Raw genomic sequence first — 20,223 nt, forward strand, 5'->3', positions numbered from 1 at the left:
TCACATCAGGCTGGCAGCAAATAAACACTGAATTATGTAGGTTGGAAAAGATCTCTGAGATCTTTGACTGATCCAATATATATACGATGTATGTGTGATCCTAGACCCTGTCTTTGAGTGGGCTGTCACTGGGGCCCAACCAGAGCTACCGTGCCTGCAGAGCAGGCAGGTGGGCAGGGAGCTGCCCAGGGCCACACCGGACAGGAGCCGCTTCCCACTGCTCCCCTTGGGGCCACCTTGTGCCTTTGAGGGGCTGCACAGCAGACTACGCCTGTCCCTCAGGCGGCCCTGAGGACGCCTAGGTGATGCACCGCAGGCCCAGCCAGCCTGTTAGAGCATATCACAGGATGTGTCAGGTTGGAAGGACCACAGTGGGTCACCTGGTCCAGCCCCCTGCTTAAGCAGGGCCATCCCAGAGCACATGGTATAGGGTTGTGTCCAAACAAATGGGGTAGCTCCAGAGAGGGAGACTCCACAGCCTCTCTGGGAAATCTGTTCCAGTGCTCAGTCACCTGCACAGTTCTGCCTCATGTTCACGTGGAACATGTTGTGCATTAGTTTCTGCCCATTGCCTCTTCCCCTCTTCCTCAACACCACCGAGGAGAGCCTGGTCCATCCTTTCGGCACTCGCTCCCCCCCCTTAGATATTTAAGCACATCGACGAGGCCCCCTCTTACTCAGCTCTTCCGCTCATCCCCTCCGGCAGCGAGCACCTCCCCGCCCCGGAGCCGCTGCCCAAGCCCGGCCGCCTTTTCCCCGCCCCCCTCCCTTCCGCTCCCCCGTTTCCCGCCGCCGGAAGCGGCCTGGCGCGCGGGGCCTGCCGGGATTGGGCGGGCGGTGGAGCGGCGGGAGCGCGCGGCCCCGCCATCGCCGTGTGGCTGCTGTCCGTGTGTCGCCGCCGTCACCGCCGTCGCGATGCCCGCAGCCATGAGCCCCGCCGCGCCGACCGCCCAAGAGGCGCTGGAGAACGCGGGCCGCATCATCGACCGGCAGATCCAGGACGACCGCTGCTACCCGGACTTATCGGAGCTGCTGGCGGTGCCGGCGCCCGGTGAGTGATACTGTGGCTCGCGGTCCCTGTGGCCCCGGGCCCCGCCGCGGGGCGGCCTCGGCCGGCGCGGCTCGGCCGGCCACGCTTGCGGGCTGTGGGCCCTGCTCGGGGACTGGGGCCGGGTTTGAGGAGGCGTCTCGGTCGCGGAGTGAGGCATGGGCCGTACAGTGTCCGCTTCAGTGCGCGGATCAGAGTTGTGGATGTGAGCAGTGCAGGAGGACTGGGTTTAAAGTGCCTCATGTTCCTCTAAAAGGTGAAGAAAACGGCCCTAGTTTTAGGTTCTTCCTATTGGGAAGTTCCGTGCAAAATGCTCTTACGGTAACCAAGTGCCCACCACCACGCCTAAGTTACAAGCAGCCTGGAAAGCTCTCTTAAGCTTCTTTGGCTTTTTTTTTTTTTTTTTTTGTTTGCAGCTTTGTGTCACACTTATGATATAAGGTGTACTTTCTCCCATCAGATATTTGTTTTGTTCTCCTTAACACGTGGAGGCAGCATTTCTTTCTCCATTAGTGCCGAGTGCCTGGCAGAGTGGGCTCTGAAGAGATATTCTAGTCATATATATGCAAAGGTGGCTGGATGCAAACAAAGAGTATCTGTGTTCTGTTGTGCAGTGATGTGCATGGCCACAGTGTAACTGCTCTGGCAGCGTCATGGATACACAGCACATAAAACAGTGGATGTATGTGGGTGTTTTAAGTCGGTACTGGAAGTACAGTCAGCTTTTCTAGGTGAAGGAATATGCTCCTGGCTTGTTCATGTGAATGTCTGGCCATACAATGAAAAAAGCATTGGAGGGTGTAACAGAAAAAAGGGGGTAAAGAGTAGGCTGGGGTCCAGATGAGTTGTAGTAAGAGTTTGTTTGCAAATCTGTTTGCTCTTACCTGATTTGAGACTTAGATGTATTGTTTGTGGCTTTGCTCCTGCAGAAACATTTGTCCACACATATCTTTTGAGTAGTGATACTTACATGTTTACTTCGTACTTACATTTACTTCAAGTTTCTGCAGCATCAAGCATCAAGACTTTTTTTGTTGCTGCTCTTTCTTGCAGGTAGCCCTACTGTATCTGGTATGTCAGATATGGATTATCCTTTACAAGGACCAGGTATGCTGTCGATACCCAATCTTCCAGAAATCAGTTCAGTCCGCCGAGTCCCACTTCCACCAGAGCTAGTGGAGCAGTTTGGACGTATCCTTATGAAAATATATGTCATAGATTGTGTAAGAAATAATATTAGAAACAAACTTCTTGCCTCCATATTTTTCTTCCCCAGTCTTCTTGTCAGACTCCCAGCAAAAAACTTTAATGTTGTTCAGGTTCTCTTACTAACACTCTTAAGTGGTAACAAGGTATTTGTGTAGAGTTGTTGGTGGAATTGGTTTCTATATGAAGAATTTTCAAGTATACAGTTTGTGTAGCATGTTAATGATTTTTTTAAATGCTCCGAAGAGGACCTTGCCTTTGCTACCCAAAATGCATTTAATCCTTACATCAGCAGTGCTTCAGATATGCAGTGCAATTGTATGATGGGAGTATTTCCAGAGATCAGCAGAGCTTGGCTGACCATTGACAGTGACATCTTTATGTGGAACTATGAAGATGGGTATGTAGAGAATGCATTCCTGATGTTGTTTTATTGGTATTGTACCAGAATTAAGCAACTGCAGCAGTGGAAGATTGTTTACTGGCAGCATAGAGATGTGCTGTTCAGTTTCACTGATCTTAATTTCTTTTAGGTTTTACTAAAACTTTTGAATACTGAGTATTCAAGGATGTGTAAGAGTTAGTAATATTGCTGCCAAATCATCTACAGATGAGAGAAAGGAAAATGTATTTGCTTCTGGTTAGACTTTGCTAATATTCTGAAGTTACTTCTGTACTTACGCAAAGGCTTTGCTTGTGCTGAAAAAGTAGATACAAATTACGCTAATTGCCTAACTTTTATAGATTCAGTAAGTACTGAGATGCATGTAGAGTGACCAATCATTCCCACAATGGTGAGTAATAGGGCATTAGTATTTTGAAGTATTGTAATTGAAGCTCTCCATCGTTGCTTATTTTATGGATGGGTAAAACTGAAAATAAGTTCATTAGATTCTGAAATGGCTTTGATAAATTTATAGTTTGCATGTGCGTTTCTTTATTTGCCCCCACAGTAAGCATTTGTGTAGTAAGAATTGCTTTGTACATATTGTTGCATTTCCTAAAACGCATAAAGTTCAGATTAGCTACTATCTATACATTTACATTGTGTCAGAGTGTATTAAATACATTCCCCAAAGAAAACAGTGCTTCATGGTGTTAGTGATAGATACTGGGGAGGTAGTTGGGAATTTTTGCTTCAGATAATTTTCATGGGAGGAAAAACCCCCATGTGATTTCCTTCTTTTGACATTAATCAGTATTGCAGATGCTGCGCTGTGTAATTCAGAGTAGACTATATGAATTAACAAAATCCAAAAAAAAAAATACCGCAGTTGGATTTCATGTTTGAAACTCAACTATAGGAGCTGCAAGCAGCTCGAATGACCTGCTTTCACTGAAAGATGTAGATGGCTTCAGAGTGTTACAAAAGTATTAATAATTTTAAGTATACATTGATTTTATTTACTATGTTATTATGTAATGTTATATGAAAAATTTCATGCAGTTTTTCGTTTACTTATTGACAGAGGAGATCTGGCTTATTTTGATGGCCTCAGTGAAACTATTCTGGCAGTGGGCCTTGTAAAGCCAAAGGCAGGTAAGGAATGTTATGACAGAGATTAGAATTGGACAGTACTGAACCTTCTGTGTATTTTTTTTAGTCTTTATATATATATATCTGCATTAATAGTTTATATAAATATTACGATTAAAATACAAAGTAATATAAAAACTAGAAGATGTTCTGTGTTTTATATATGGGTAGATATTAACATGCATATGTGTTTAATGCATGGATGTGTCACTTGGTACTATGGTTTAGTTGACATGGTAGCATTCAGTCTCAAGATTGGATTCTGTGGTCCTGGAGGTATTTTCCAGCCTCAGTGATTCTATGATATGTGAAAATCTGTGTTTTGTGTATGTGTATATATGTACACACAGGATATATGAGTTTGTTTTGATTCTAGAAACACTATGAAATTAATTACAAGCCAAAAATAATGCATAGTTTAACAATTATTTACACTGATAAGCTTGCATTTTTTTGCCACATCATGCTTTAACATTTGTACGTTTATAAATTTACATATTCAGGTGATAGTTTCCATGAGATTCTGGTTTATAGCCCTCACAGTTATTTCAGTGTCTACTGCTTAGATAACATTAAAGTCAAAGTTGAACTGGCAAGTGAGTTGAGTTTAAAAGAAGCATGTTGGTAAAAAAAAAGTCATTTAAAATATCCTGTGTTTAATGAAATGGAAGTTGAGCTGCTGGCTGATACTCCTTTCTAATTCTAGAATTTCACAGATCATTAAGCTTTACAAGTGACTGCTCTGTCTAATCAGTTGATGTGGCTTTCCAATGGATTTATTTGCTTACATCATTCTGATCTGAGAAGCAGGGTGCAAACTAAAATTTCTTTTTTTATTTAGGTATCTTCCAGCCTCATGTACGACACTTACTTGTTCTGGCTACTCCTGTGGATATTGTGATTTTAGGGCTTCATTGTTCTAATATACAGTCAGGTAATTCTCTCTTCTCCCCTTATTCCCAGTTGTGTATTAACAAATACACATCAGTTTTATTAGTAGGCACTCAAAATATTAAAAAAAATCCCCATGTGCCAAGTGCCTTTCTAGTTTTTAAATCTTTAAACCATGTTACAAGCAGGGAAGATAATTTTTATGGTGTGCGCACTTGCTGGATCATGGACTCCATGAGACGCATTGAGTTTTATTACTTGCTGATTTAATGTAAAAAGAGCTTTTGAAACAGGTTAATTAAACAGCATGTTGGAGGGAGAGAGAAGACAGGAACATGAATCTTGAAACTGGTGAATAGAGTTCATGAATTTCATTGGCATTTGTACTCCAACAACAAAAATTGAGAACCTGATAACATGTTTTTATGCCGTGTATACTAAGAGAAAAAAATTGTTCGGTGAGAGTATGAGAATTATACTACTTTTTTTTTTTTTAATAATATGTCGATGTGAAAGAGAAAACAAGTAGAAACCTGTTTTGGACTTGCTGTGAATTGGAGGAGAGAACAGTCTACAGAAATTAAAAACAATGCATTTCCTTCCTTGGAAACCTATGTAGAATGGATTTGTTACTCTGCAGTTCACACTGGACAAAAGCTGTTCCAGAATGTATTCAGTAACTCTGAAATTTGCTGTAATTTTTTCTGGTTTCTGAAATGTTTCTTATCACAGACCTGTAGTATTTATTAAAATAGCTTAAAAACTAAAGAGGATTTATGTTTGTTTGTTTGTTTGTTGAAGGTACTGGATCGCTCAATGACAGCATGTCTGGAGGAATGCAGCTGCTACCAGATCCTCTGTATTCGCTCCCTACTGACAACACCTACATCCTGGCAATCACATCTAGTGATAATGGGCGGATCTTTTTGGCAGGAAAAGATGGCTGCTTATATGAAGTAGCATACCAGGTGACTGTGGGTTTTACACTCAGGTTTTTTCATTGTTTCACTGTTGTGGGACCTCAGCAATAATAGTTCTAAATCATGTCAAGTTTGCGGTCTTTTTACTTCTATAATTGTGTTGCATGGCTTGGTTGCACAACAGCTTAGGGTAGATGCATTTTCTTTGAAGAAGTAGTAATTATGTGAGGAATAGCAGTGCAGTTTTGGTGAACTTAAAAAATTCAAATTGTGACATCTGCACACTTTTTTTAATGCAAATTTTTCCTTTTAATTATCAGTGTTTTCTTTCCATTGAATAATGCATACTTGTTAAGTCAATAGTTTGTGGTTAGATCTTTACTTGTTGTCATGCTCGTCCTTTTAATGACTTTTTTAATATCGCATCTAGTTTGGATTTTGTTTTGCTTTTTCTTTCAATGCTGTATTTCTTTTAAATTGTAGGCTGAAGCAGGCTGGTTTAGCCAGCGCTGTAGAAAAATCAATCATTCAAAGAGTGCGCTGTCATTTCTTATTCCTTCATTGCTACAATTCACATTCTCAGAGGATGGTAAGTACTGATGTTAAAGAATTAGCCAATAACTTAATGTAAAGTTTTAAAATAATACTATCAAGAAGTCAGTCTGAATATTTTGCTTACTCATAGCATTTAGTTATTGCCAGTGATACTTACAGTGGTTGATTATTATAAAAGAGCGGCACAAATTCTGTGTCTAATTCAGGATATAGATAGCAAAGCCTGAAAAAATTGACATTTCTGACTAAAGTTAGTTATCTGTAGCAAAAAATTAATATGTGCTTAGTGGGATCACCATGAACATGGAAAATCTGTAAGTGGATAATCTTGCCCTCTTCTACTGCTTAGTGAAAAATTATTTTGAAACTATACAGTTTTTTGCTCTGGGGTTTTGTTGTTTGTTTACTAGCAGTTGTGTTAGTTGATTGCTGTTTTAAATCACTTACAGCAGCAGTCTTGTTTGAACAAAACTGCAGGTTTTTTAACTCAAAATTCATTATTTTTTTAGGTATTCTGTCCTAAAATTGCCTTCTCAAGTCCAGTGTTGATTGCTGGTTCTCCTTTTTTTCTCCCCTCTCCAGATCCTGTAGTTCAAATTGCCATTGACAACTCTCGAAATATCTTGTACACTCGCTCAGAAAAAGGAGTCCTGCAAGTATGTGACTTCTTATGATTTTTTGGTCTGTTACTAATGTGTGTAATAATGTACAGATATGTTCGTAAGTTTACCTCAATACCTGAGATTTCTCTATAGCTATGTCAGGCCCTTATTCCTGTTTATCTTCTTGTAGCAATGTGTGTGCTGAAGACTTGAAATACTTTTTTTTTTTTGAGGAAAGAGTAGCCTCAATTCTATGGAAACATGGGTATGAAATAAAAATGCAGCTTGAGTTGCTTCTTGATAGGTGGGGCTGCATTTATTAATTCATTCATAAATCACTAAGTTGTGTTATTGAATTGCAGGTTTATGATTTGGGGCAAGATGGTCAAGGAATGACCAGGGTTACTTCTCTTTCACAAAATGCTATAGTTTCTGCTGCAGGGAGCATTGCCAGGTATGTTCATGACAATTACAGTATTAGAGGCTTCCTTTAAGGCCAATAGTTTCACAATACGGTTTTGAATAATGTTTATCTATTTCTTTGAAGTAAAAGTGTGTTGGGGTTTTTTTGTTTTGTTTTTCAGAACAATTGATCGTTCTGTATTTAAGCCTATTGTTCAAATAGCAGTGATTGAAAATTCTGAATCCATAGACTGTCAACTACTAGCAATTACACATGCAGGTAAAAAAGCAGTGCTACCACCCCTCTGTTTAAACTGATAAATGGTATCTGCACAGTTTGTGATTTTTTTTCGTCTTTTGTTCAGGTGTCCGACTGTATTTTAGTACTTCACAATTTAAACATCCAACAGCTCGTCCTTCCATGTTAACTTTGGTTCATGTCCGTTTGCCACCTGGATTTTCAGCTTCTTCAAACGTAGAGAAGCCTGCAAAGGTTCACAGAGCTCTTTATAGCAAAGGTAAGCAGTGGAACATGGCTCAGATGAGATTATCTTTTGTGTAACCGTCATTATTACATTGATCTGCATAAACATCAGTTTTACCTTTTAGATGGCAAATGGTGTTAAAAATAACCTTTTGAAGAACCATATGACATACAGACCCAGGAGATATTATTTGCTATTCAGATCTTATGATAATGACTGAAAGATTGAGTTTTGCTAATTTAGGAATGAATTAATGAGTTTGCATTTAATGCGTGATGATTGCTTCTAATAAGGACTTACTATTGCGTTTCTTGCTAGGGGTCCTGCTGATGGCAGCTTCAGAAAATGAAGATAATGATATCCTGTGGTGTGTCAATCATGATTCTTTCCCTTTTCAAAAGCCAATGGTGGAAACACAGGTATAAAGCAAACTTCTGTATGATTTTGATGAAATCTAGCTATTATGTTTTCTTTCCTAATATCAGATGCCCAAATAATACTGTCTGCGAGAAATAAGTAGATCTCAGAAAACTTCATGAAGAGTTTGGAAACTCTCACAAAGCTGAACAAGTCTCTCTTAGTAGGGATCCTTAGTTCAAACATAACTTTTCTGGCTTGATGCAAGCTAAAGGTCAAAAACAATTGCCTCAACTTCTAAGACTTGACTTCTAATTAATGTATTTGAGAGTACTGCTGTCTGTAGCAATGCTGCATATTGTGCACAAGCACAGAAAAACATGGTCCGTAGTCCATAATGGTGTTTCTTGATCAGGATAAAATTTGATAAAGATTGTTTAAAATGTAGATGCTAGAAACTTGGGGATTCCTTATTTAAACTTACATGCCATGTCTTCATTAAAATCCACACATGGTTAATCTCTTTATTTTTTCATGAGAAGAGGTTCTGACTTTCATTTTCCTGACTGTTACAATAAGTGTGTTTGTAATAGAGGTTTGGAGGGGGTTAGTTGCCTTATGTGTCAGTTCAGAGACAATACGTATTTCATCTCTGAAAGAAGTTTCAAGTCTCCTGCTGAAGTAGGGGAGTGACATGTCAAAAATAGTGTTACTGAAGGAGTTGGAGTGAATGGAGGGGCTGTATAAGTTAAAAGCTTCAAAGTCAGATTTTGATTTATCTGCTGTTTTAATTAATAACTTTAAAAGGAACTTGATAGTTGCTTCAGATCTCTTCCCTGCAAAAACTTACACATAAATATCCCAAGTGCCAACCTCTTTTTTTCTCAAGGCATTTGGCAGTAACAGCTGGGTTTCCCAAATAAAACTGTAGCGTGTTCTTGAGCAGCAGTTCTTCCTTGTTAGCATACATAGTTTTATGGAATGTCTTCACAAGTGTGTGTCTCTTCCTGACATTCTATATTTGAAGTACTACTGCCAGCTGTGAAAGTTTTGTAAACTTTAGTGATTCAGTTGCAGCTTTTCTTGATTCTTTTAGAATTCATTTAAATTCAGGATGCCTATGGTACTTACCTCTGATATGGTTAGTAGATGGTTGCTGTTTATATTGTAGCAGCCTTACTTTGCAAGTTGTTTTACATTTAAATGTAAAACATTTAAATGTAAAAAAACTATTACATAAACAACTATTACATGATACTACTAAACATTTTACTATCCCCGTGCCCCAAAAGAAGCAATATATTATTCCCTTTCTCCTAAAAGCAGCAGTGTATATATAGCTGTAAATTTGGTGGTAAGTTTCTGTTGGACAGTACAAGAACTTGCTTATTTTATTTGAGTTTTCTTATGTGAAAAGCAGATTCTATTCTGTGTAATTTTAAGCAGTAAATAGTAAAATATTAACCATGGATGTGCAAAGCCCACGTCTGTGACCAAGCTTTGGATAATATCTTATCTGTTCTTCAGATGACAACCCGTGTTGATGGACATTCCTGGGCTCTTTCTGCTATCGATGAATTTAAAGTTCAAAAGATTGTAACACCACTAAATAAAGACGTTATTCCCATTACTGATTCACCCGTTGTTGTGCAGCAACACATGCTGCCACCTAAGAAGTTTGTTCTGCTTTCAGCCCAGGTGAGTATTACTTTTCTTGGTACAGGTAATCAGAAGAACAAGTATAAAATTGGACAACTCATCTAAACCTGTACATGATTCGTTTAAGATACGTTTTAAGAATTATATTGTGAACATGAATCGGAATAAGGAAGAAGATTGCTGAAACTATCTATACCTATTTTAAATTTAGTCAAAAGTTTTTAGACCAACTTCTCTTATACAGTATATCAATAGTATTTGTTGCTCTCCAGAAACACTTGCAGATACAAATCATCTGGAAAGTGTTTTCAGCTTCAGTTATGCTCTTGATTATATGAAATTGAAACAGTCACTGTCTGTCCAGAAAATACAGTAAGTTCAAGTAAATATTGTTGGCAATTAAAATTTGAATTAATAATTTTTTATTCGTCATAGAAGAAGTCCCAAAAGGGGTTTTTTGAGTGGGTTTTAAAAAACAAACCCACAAAGAGAAAGAAATGAACTTTCCTAGTTTTCTGATTACATTTAGCAATATTTTAGGCACTCAATATCTTGACCAATATGCTATTTAAAACAAAAAGTGTTTAAATATTAATGTCTTGCAAACTCTAGACCTGCAAGCTGCATTTGTTTAATAGGAGTTGTTTTGTTGAGGACATTAATTGGGTCCTTTCCAGTAGTTAGTTTGAATGCAGGGAAGGTGATTATTGTGAAGTCTTTCCCATGCCTTGAATTCTTAGAGCATTTTTCTTCCAGACAGTTTTCAGGATTTGCAAGATGCACAGAGCCTTTCTTTTCTACTATACTTGTATATGCTTATATTCTATCCTTTGTGTTAGGGTAAGAACAGTAAAATTAACTCAGTTTATGTAGAGTTTATAGTCATTGCAGTACTTTATCTTTCATAGACTTACTAGTGAATGGCAGCTGGGCTTTGGGCACCAGGTACGTTTTGATCCGATGGTGCAACAGTGGAAAACTCAAAATGCTAAAGATAAACATCATGGAGATGAATGTGTTGGGGTGAAACACAGTAAAGACCACTTTATTCTCACTTGCTTTGTCTTACTTTTAGGGAAGCTTTATGTTTCATAAACTCAGACCTGTTGATCAGCTGCGTCATCTGCTTGTGAGCAATACAGGTGGAGATGGAGAAGAGATTGAGAGATTTTTTAAGTTGCATCAGGTAAGAGCTTTTGATGCGTTATGAAAAATGGAAGATTTGTAGTCCTTTCGTTGTTGCTGCAATCTTCTGGTCAACGTTTCATTTGCCAGTTAAAGCGATAATTTTTTCTATTGTCTACATATAGCTAAATTGTATAGAGAAATAATTTCTTGTTTTATGGTATCTAAAAACAAACATGTAGTTCACTTCCCCTGAAATTCCTGTACATCTTGTATGCAGAAGTCTAATGCAGTTCTTAGTTTAGAAAGAAGTTCATCTGAGAGCAGGAGAGGAAGAGTTCCTCAAAAAGCTGGATTCCAATCACTACAAGGGGTTTTTATATTTTGAAGGCCAGGAGAAATGTGTATAATTGGTCTGGGTATTTTTTTTATTAGCAGCTGTTTTTCTTTAAGGTAAACAACAAACAAGGAGAAATTTGGTTATTGTAGATTACAGTTTTAATATGACTAGTATTGTGTAGTATCTATAGTGAATGTTCATTGTAATAATCTATTTTCTTGTGCATGGATAGGACATAATTGATATGTTATTAGAATATGCAAACACTGATTTATGCAGGTGTTTTTTCTTGAAACACAATGGTAATTTATGTTCTTACAGAAATTGCATGAATCTTACTCAAGTGTCAGGCATGGAGATTGTTCCATACAAGGAATAGCACTGAGTTTGCAAAAACTGTATGGCTAAAATTTACCTGATACAGAGGATTAGCTTGCTAGGATTCACTTCTTGTCTGTAATGGGGAAGAGCCGATTTCCCTGGCTTCTAAATAAAATTTTGCAGGAAGTATTTACTGTTTTAGTTACTGAGGAATATAACTTCTATGCTTTTATCACCTACTTGAGGTAAGGCAACACACTGACAGTGTAATATGCTCTAGGAGGATCAGGCCTGTGCCACTTGCCTTATTTTGGCCTGTTCTAATGCTGCCTGTGATAGAGAAGTATCTGCCTGGGCTACTCGAGCATTCTTCAGGTAAGTTTCAATTCTGTGTGTCATTCTGAATATTATGCTCAGGATCACCACAGCACTAAACATTTCTACAGACTTTTTAACCTGCTGCCAGTTCAGGGCCCAGTGACTTTTGGTTATAGGTGTTCATATTTTGGTGGTGGTGGTGGTTTTGGGTTTTGTGAGGTGTTTTTTTTGGTTGGTTGGTTGCTTCAGCTGTAGTTGTTGTTTAGTTTTGTTTGTTTTTTCCAGTACAATGTGAGTGACAAAGTATGAGCTTCCACTCTGGAGGATTAAATTGCAATCCATATGTCCTAAGTACTGCATATCCTTGGTGTGGTGTATTGTCATTGGCTGCCTTAATGAAGTTGGTATATGCAGGGAGTTGCAAAATGGTTTGGGTTGGAAGGGACCTTAAAGATCATCTAGTTTCAACCATCCTGCTGTGGGGAGGCATGCCACCCACTAGATCATGTTGCTGTAGGCCCCATCCATCCTGGCCTTGAATACTTTAATGAATGCAATATCCTCAACTTCTTTGGCCAGCCTCTTCCAGTGCCTCACCTACCTCACAGTAAAGAATTTTTTCCTAATACCTAACCTAAATCTCTTTGATCTTTTAGTTTGAAACCGTTCCTCCTTGTCCTATCACTATCTGCTCTTGTGAAAAGTTGCTCTTCACTGATTTTTATAAGGCACCCTTTAAGTCCTGGAACATGCTATAAGTTCTCCCGAGAGTCTTCTCATCTCCCAGCTGAACAACCCCAGCTCTCAATCTGTCTTCATAGCAGAGCTGTTCCAACACCCTGATGGTCTTCATGGCCTCCTCTGGACCTGTTACAGCAGGTCCAAACTCTTTCTTGCAGCGAGGACCCCAGAGCTGGATGCAGTGAGGGTGTGCAGGTGGGGTGTCACAAGGACAGACTGTAAGGGGAGAATCACTTTCCTCAACCTGCTGACCACTCCTCTTTTGATGCAGCTCAGGACAGCGTTGGCTTTTTTGGCAGACTGTTGGTTTATTTCCAACTCTTTATCCATGAGAACCCCGAAGCGTTTCTCCACAGGACTGCCCTCAGTGAGTTCTTTCCCCAATCTGTGCTGTGTCTGGGATTGCCCCAACTCAGGTGCAGCACCTTGCACTTGGCCTTGTTGAACCTCACAAGGTTCTTGTGACCCTATATTGTGGGTCTTTTTGCTGTCCTCGCAGGAAGAGAAAACAGGTTTTGGTAAGATATGGCTGTTGAGAGTGATGATAAAATGTGCAGCTTGGAGTGTTATGTTCCCAAAAATCTTTTTCCTTGCCAAAACTTGTGCAGGTGTTAAAGTCAGTCAGCTGTTTTCAGTAGGTTGTGAACAGTTGCTCTTTATTAAACTCAATTTCATCACAAAATCTGAGACCAAATGTGGATGATAACTCTGGAGTTAGCAAGGGAAGACGTAGCAAAGTGCTCATGTAACACTATAGGATAGACATGAATAGAAATTACTTGTGGAAGGTAGAAGGACAGCCATGGGTCATCTCAACTGTGCCTTTCTTTCCACTTCCCTGTAGTAGCAAACCTTGAAAAGATACTAAAGCATAAGCCTGACTTTGAAATTGGTAAATTTCTCTTTAAAATGACACTGGGATTTTATTCCCCAATTTAGAAGAAGCACAAAACTTCTGTTAGTTCTCAAAGGCATGAAAATTGAATGGGCTGTGCGTGACATGTTGAGAATTTTTGGTTTTGCAAACTTTAGGTATGGTGGAGAAGCACAAATGAGATTTCCATCAGCTCTGCCTCCTCCCAGCAACGTTGGACCTATTTTGGGTTCTCCTGTTTCTGCAGGTATGTAGCAAGCATTTCATAGTTTTGGACAGGTTTTTTTCCCTTGAATATGTTGTGTTTTGTCTTCTCACAAGTACTTGTGTTCTTTTTGTCTGAAATAGACTGGGTTTTTTTCACTTACTGGCTAGTTAATGACAAGAGCTTTTTCCATTTCTCTTGAGTGATTTTTGGATTTGGTGAGGAGGTCTTGTTATCTGAAATTATGTGTCCATGTTGCATATACTCTGTTAAGACACTGTGAAGAAAGTATACATTTGTTATTTCCAGAGTCATTTCAGCAGCCAGAGAACAACTTATCAATAATATATTTTAGACTTCACAAAGCTTAGTTGGTTGCTGTGTAGCTATAACAGTATCTTCCTACAGGGTCATTGTCATACCTCTACAGATACTGCTTATGAGAAGGAAGAAGAAATTTGATCAAGAAATGAGCTAGTCATTTGGAATGACTTCTCCCTTTAAAAGCTCTGTCTTCAGCATTTGGTTTCTGCTTCAGTCTTCAGTGCCACCTACAAAGGACAAAAGTGCTTATTGTTTCTCCTCAGAATTTGATGCTTCTTGGAGTGGAGGCCTTTTTGAATTCTCAGATTCACTTACATTTCTTCAGTTGCTGTCCCTTAATATGTGTCACTCAATTCCATATTTGAAGGGTTTCTGAAAAAGAAATTCATAATGATGAATTTGAAACTCTGATTGAAATACTGAATTAAATTAATTACTATTTTTTGTCAATAATTCATTTATGTATAAGATCCTCTACCTTTATCTGACATGTGGCATTTGATTTTACACAACGGACTTGGGAAATAAACTTGTTTGCCTGGAATTCAAAGAAATTCAATTTTACTACCATATTTTGACACATACCCAAATTCCTAAGTATTGGAGAAAAATGTGCTGAACTAGGATGAAGTTTAGGAAAAGCAGTTGACCCTGTTTTTCAGAATTCTTAACTACTATTAAAATACTAAGAACAGTGACTAGTTTTAATGAATCAGTGTCATCACTTTCCAACCCTTATGGTGTGGAACGGTAACAGTATGGGCAAGAGCTGAGGAAAGGCATAAGTATGTAAAATTAAATCTGAGTTTGAGAGAATGGCAGCTGTGGGAAGAACAGGTGCTAGTAGCAGACTAAGAATTAAGTTGTGGGGGAAATAACAGGAAGCTCTATAGTCAACAAGGGGACTCATTTTAGAAGTAAGTGTACTTTTCCCAAGTCAAAATGTTTGCATATTTTTGTCATTGTCATAAATGCCTCTTTCAAACCTAGTATCAAAGCAGATGTTTCCATTTTGCTTCAGTAACAGGTCCAGGTGGAAGATGGCACCATTCTTCTCCTTCTACTTTCTCAGTTTGCTCAAAGGGTAGAGAACTGTCATGTGAAATTAAGATTCTGATATTGTGGATGTCCCATGTGGTGGGTCAGACACTGCTAACAGAAATTCATTAAACCACCTCATAATTTTGCATGTGAAACTACATTACAATAATGTTAGCATTAAAAGGCCAGGTGCCTTTAACTTATTTCCATCTTTTTCCCACTGTTCAAAGTCTAGTCACGCATTTGCATGCTGCTTTTCGGCGAGTTTGTGCTTTGCTTGGCACACAAGACCATGTGCTCTTGAGAATGCATTGGCACTGTGTTATCCTATGTGCTGTTGTGTGTTGCCAAGTTGAGAGAACTGTAGGAAATTAGGCAAGAACTGATTCTTTGATAGAAGCCAAATTTTCAGAATGCTGATTTTCTTGCCTTTTCTGTGATACATCATCTTGCTTCCTAATGTGGACATTTTTGTAGATGACCACGCATGTTCCTGATATTTTGAGGTTGTAAGTTAGATATTCAGACTTAATTTTCAGGAGGAGATTGAGTATTCATGACTGAACTTGAGGCTGTGGACAGTCTCAGACTAAGTGTTTTGAGTTAGCAGTGTTGCTGTAGTGTTTGTCCATCTTCCCCATGTAAAAATAAAAAGTAATATTACCAGTGTTCAGCATTCAGAAGGTGAGGAACAACAAAAAGTATGCAGACAATATACCCAGTGCAGACAACAGATGATGTGCAGTAAATAACACATGAATGCTGGGAAAAAAATGCTGCTTCAACTGCACTTGAAGGAAGTGTATCCATTTGGTTCACTTGTGGAGTGTTCGTTGATAAGGAATGAGTGCAATTTGATACTTAACTGTAAATAAACTATAAATAAAGCATTTAAAGTATTTGATTTAACAACTTTGCTGCTTTATACTTTATGTGTTAGATTGGGGGGGTGTGGTTTGGACTGTGTTTAACAACCTTACTTTTATTTCTTTTCCCTTTTTAGGTTCCCCTTTGACTGTTGATAGTCCATATTCTAATCCTAGCATTTTGACATCTGGGCAAGGTAACACCTTCTTTTCTTTCTTTTTTTTTTTTTTTTTTTTTTTTTTTTCAACTAGGCTTTTTTATTGGCATTCAAAGGAGTAATATTTACCTATTTTTACCCTAGGTTTACAACCTACTGCTATGTCAACTCCCATGTTTCCTTCTGGAAATTCCATGTCTCACCCTGGTACATCCATTAGTGGAATGATGGGCCCCGAGATAGTATTTTCTGGAAGACACAATGGAATCTGCATATACTTTGCTCGGATTATAGGGTGAGGTCTTTGTAAAAAGAGATTCTGTCACTCAATTTGTTTTGTAGTTTTTCTTTGCACTAATGCTTGGGTGCATTCTATATTAATAGCATTTAAATTGGAAATTAGTAAATTTTAATGTTGTATTTATTAAATACCTGTCTATATAATACATTGTCTTTGCAGCTCTTTTAGTAATAATACATTCACTGAATGCTTAGGGCTGGAGAGTTGCTTAGATACTGAGCCTGCAATCGAGTGCATAAACACAACTCTGAAAACTGAAGTTTTATTTTTCAAACCTATGTGTGTTTTAAACTCCTACGGAAGGACGAAACAAAAATGCAGAAGGACTTACAAGATCAAAGTCTTGGCTTTAAATAACTTCTATTAAGAATCTTTAATCAGAATGCTCAAGTCAGAGCAGTGAAGCAGCACTAAAGATTCTGTTACCTTGGATGCTCAGCCCTAAACAAACCAAGCAAGAACAGAACTCTGCATATGTTGGTGATCTCTCTGCATGCTGACTGGGAAAGAAATTTTTGTTACTACACTAATTTGTTTGCACTCTATTTCCCGGGAATCATATTCATCTATAGTATTTGAAAGTGTCAAATTTAATTTAATCAAAGTTTTAAAATCTGGAATTTTATTAATTACTTATATCTGTGTCATTCATAATTATATAATGGCTACTTTTTTGAATATTTTTCAATCAAAATCGTTTTCATCAAATATTAGTAGTTTTCATCAAAATTAATCCTTATTTTAGACTTTCAACTTTAAAGTTTTAATAATTCTTTTTTAAGAAATTATACATAGAAAACTTGCAAAAATACTTGCTTAAATGACTTGGTTTTTAACACAAACTGTTTTGTTTTTCAGAAATATTTGGGATGGCAGTATAGTCGTGGAGCGAGTTTTCAAAAGTGGCAATCGAGAAGTTGTTGCAGTATGTAAAAGATTATTCTGTTTTCTTAAAAGTTTCTTTTAGTATTTGTCTTAAGTCCTTTTAAACTTCTGAGGTCCTTTTTAACTTCCATGCCCAGTTATAAACTGTTAGGTACAAAACCCATCGTTTGTCATGTCATTGTTTTCATAAGTGCTGAGCTCTTAACTGAGCATTAGTTGTCTTTTTAAGGTATTCTTTCTAATGTTACTTTCTAAGAAACCAAACTAATTTAATCTCTGCTTTTAATTGGCAATGGCCAGTTTTCTCCACGTTTACTAGATAGCACTTCCTTAATACTCACTTAGGGTTTCTGCATATGCCCTCCAGACAAACCCGAAAAATAAAATGCTTTAGTGGTTTGGGATAGTCACTGCAGTTAATGGAAGGACACAAAAAAATTTCCATCATTTTCCTAACATCTTGCTGTTTCACTTTTTGTCCATGATCAAAATAAAATCTTTTCTGGCTGTGGCTGTTGGTAGAATCCTGATCTGAGTAATTTGAGCACTGCAAATTTACTGCTGCATGAGCTTTTCTCATCCTACCTCCTAAGGTAACTGGGAGACTCTGGAAGACTTCGGCAGTTATACTCTGTGTTTTGGCAGTGCTCAATCCTTGTTCTAGTTTAGAGTTGGAAGTAGTAAAGCATAGCTGATTTAGTTATCAGAGGGGCATCTTGAATACAGTGTATCTTCAGAGGACTCCTGCCTCTTCACGTGTGTGCCGCCTCAATGAATGTGGTATAATCGTGTTGTGTTCTAGAGATCTGTTACTAACACACAATTTATTTCTTGTACCCTCTTATTTGTCTTTTCAGTGACATTAGCTTAAAATGGAAATTTTTTGGAAAAAGATGTGGGAAAACCCAGCTTTCTGTAAAGAAGTTTGCTTTCTTTTGCAGATAGAAAGCAGTGTTCCATCCCGTATGCTGGAATGTGTGCTACAAGAACTAAAAGGTTTACAAGAATTTCTGGATAGAAATTCACAGTTTGCTACAGTAGGAGCACTTGGAAACCCAAGGTATATTAACTGTGGTAAATTTACATGTGGAATTTAATGTCCAGCTTTTGAAAAACTACCATATGTGTTTGTAAAGTTGAAGTGTTTGTATGATCTCCAGCTTCAATATTCAGATGCTAAAATTAGTTTGTTAGATTCATCATTAAAAGATTCAGTTTTTGTAATCATATTAGCGTTTGTTGGGGTTTTTCTTAATTTGCAGTTTCAGCACACCAGCCAATCTACAGCAGAGGCTCCTGGGTTTTATGCGGCCTGATGGTGGAAGTTCTCAGCAAGTCCAGCAAGAACTCCAAAGGAAATATCATGGTACGTAATAATTTTTGAACAGAAAGTATCAGGGAATGATGCATTTGGATGTTGCCTTTCTCACTTTTCTTATGAAAGCCTCTGAATAAAAAGGCCTTTTTTTCCACACAAATTTTACGTTATGCCATTTTTTTGCACACTTGTCTCTGTTTTTTCCTTCCTAATGTTCTCCATTATGGATAAGGTTGTTTAATCTCCTCACAGTATTTAGTAGCTGCACACCTGTTTATATTTACAGGATAGCATTTGTCAAGCAGTTGTTTTGTGAGACAAGTGAGCGCAATTCCTATTAAAAAAATTACTGTAGTGCAGATTTTCAAAGGTACAGTCATTGAAATATCTACAAAATTTTGTTTAGAAATATGACGTCTGTCACAAAGCCCATTTGAATTCTTGTTCTCTTATAGTGCAGCTTTTCCCCAGCACTTGCAGGCAAGCTGGGAAGTGTTGCAGCTGCATGTATGGAATTAAGGATGTTTGTGGTCCATGTTAGTATAATCCTGGATTTTTAATAGTGCAGATGTAAAAGTTTTATGTAAGTCACTATGTAGGATTTGGTTGACCTTTAATAATTTTATTCTTTATTTTTATTTGTTACTAAGTTCATAAATCCTTTTGGGTTGCTAAATGACACAATGTAATTATTGTTACCTCATCTGTGAAGTGTAAGCACTCAAAAGTACACACATAAATTGTTGCAATTACGTTCCACCAAGTTACAAGTATGAACACATTATCCTTGCAGTTAATAGAATACATCCTACCAGATTTAAATGTTTTAGTTTTTGGAATAGTGTAGACAGTATTGACCACAGTTGTTATCGTAATTGTTCTCTCTACAAGTAAATACAGGTCAGAAATACATTTATGATAGCTATTTTTGAAAAAAAAAAAAGTAAAAATTTAAGGCTGATATGTAAATCTAGTGCATTCACAGGAAACCATACTTCTTTTTCAGAGTGTCTGACTCCTTTGTTGCATAGTTTGAATTAAATGTTAACAGATTATATTTGTTTTGGGGCAGAGTTGACATGGTGGTTATCTCCCAAGAGAGCTAGACAGCATTAATCAAGAATGGAAAAGAAAAAAAAAAAAAACAAACCAGAAATTTAAGGAGGTTGTTACTGAAAAACCTCAAAAACTTACATGCTTATTTGAAATATGTAGAACAATTATGTGCTGGCAATCTCTGCTTTTTCAGCTGAGGCACAGCTAACTGAGAAGAACTCACTTCAAGGCATCCAGCAGCTTGTTCGCAAAACCTGCCAGGCACTGGCTTTATGGAAGTTGCTATGTGAGCACCAATTCAGTGTTGCTGTAGGTGAGCTTCAGAAGGTAAGGTCTGGATCTGGATACAATTTTAATTTGTTTGTACTTATCACCTGAATTTCTTTTGCTATGTAAGTATTCCCAAAGGATGATTATTTGTAAATTTTTATTCAGGTTACAAATGTTTAAGAGACTGATACGTAGTATTGACATAATCAGTCAATTTTATGAAATTGGAAGTGTCACTAACAAATTGTTTTAGTTTTATTGATAGTTAATACTGAATCTGATTTTATAAATTACTGGTTTTTTACCTTAAGCACATTCTGCAAAATGTGCTGAAATGAATAGACCAATATTTTCTAGCCAAGTGGTATTCACTCTTTGCCTTAGTGTTGATGAAAGATGGAGAACAATATGGTAGTAG

The 20,223-nt window shown here is 37.9% G+C and overlaps 1 protein-coding gene across 2 annotated transcripts in view; it reads left to right on the forward strand.

Annotated features, from left to right (window-relative positions):
- The first annotated feature begins 826 nt into the window (after window positions 1-826).
- NUP155 (nucleoporin 155) overlaps window positions 827-20,223 on the forward strand; it is a 29,960-nt gene continuing 10,563 nt past the window's right edge. The window contains exons 1-23 of one of the 2 annotated variants that reach the window (XM_039567329.1): window positions 827-1,051; window positions 2,102-2,239; window positions 2,558-2,654; window positions 3,724-3,794; window positions 4,633-4,725; window positions 5,484-5,650; window positions 6,086-6,191; window positions 6,740-6,813; window positions 7,122-7,213; window positions 7,344-7,441; window positions 7,527-7,679; window positions 7,965-8,065; window positions 9,531-9,701; window positions 10,738-10,848; window positions 11,729-11,823; window positions 13,540-13,628; window positions 14,932-14,994; window positions 15,955-16,014; window positions 16,120-16,270; window positions 17,135-17,201; window positions 18,103-18,221; window positions 18,424-18,527; window positions 19,729-19,862. In XM_039567329.1, coding sequence (XP_039423263.1) covers window positions 916-1,051; window positions 2,102-2,239; window positions 2,558-2,654; window positions 3,724-3,794; window positions 4,633-4,725; window positions 5,484-5,650; window positions 6,086-6,191; window positions 6,740-6,813; window positions 7,122-7,213; window positions 7,344-7,441; window positions 7,527-7,679; window positions 7,965-8,065; window positions 9,531-9,701; window positions 10,738-10,848; window positions 11,729-11,823; window positions 13,540-13,628; window positions 14,932-14,994; window positions 15,955-16,014; window positions 16,120-16,270; window positions 17,135-17,201; window positions 18,103-18,221; window positions 18,424-18,527; window positions 19,729-19,862 — 2,490 coding nt within the window. In that variant the 5' untranslated portion in view covers window positions 827-915. The remainder of the gene's footprint in view (window positions 1,052-2,101; window positions 2,240-2,557; window positions 2,655-3,723; window positions 3,795-4,632; window positions 4,726-5,483; window positions 5,651-6,085; window positions 6,192-6,739; window positions 6,814-7,121; window positions 7,214-7,343; window positions 7,442-7,526; window positions 7,680-7,964; window positions 8,066-9,530; window positions 9,702-10,737; window positions 10,849-11,728; window positions 11,824-13,539; window positions 13,629-14,931; window positions 14,995-15,954; window positions 16,015-16,119; window positions 16,271-17,134; window positions 17,202-18,102; window positions 18,222-18,423; window positions 18,528-19,728; window positions 19,863-20,223) is intronic. The other variant, XM_039567330.1, reaches the window with a different exon arrangement.

This window comes from Corvus cornix, chromosome Z (assembly GCF_000738735.6).
Source record: "Corvus cornix cornix isolate S_Up_H32 chromosome Z, ASM73873v5, whole genome shotgun sequence".
Classification (NCBI taxonomy): Eukaryota; Metazoa; Chordata; class Aves; order Passeriformes; family Corvidae; genus Corvus; species Corvus cornix.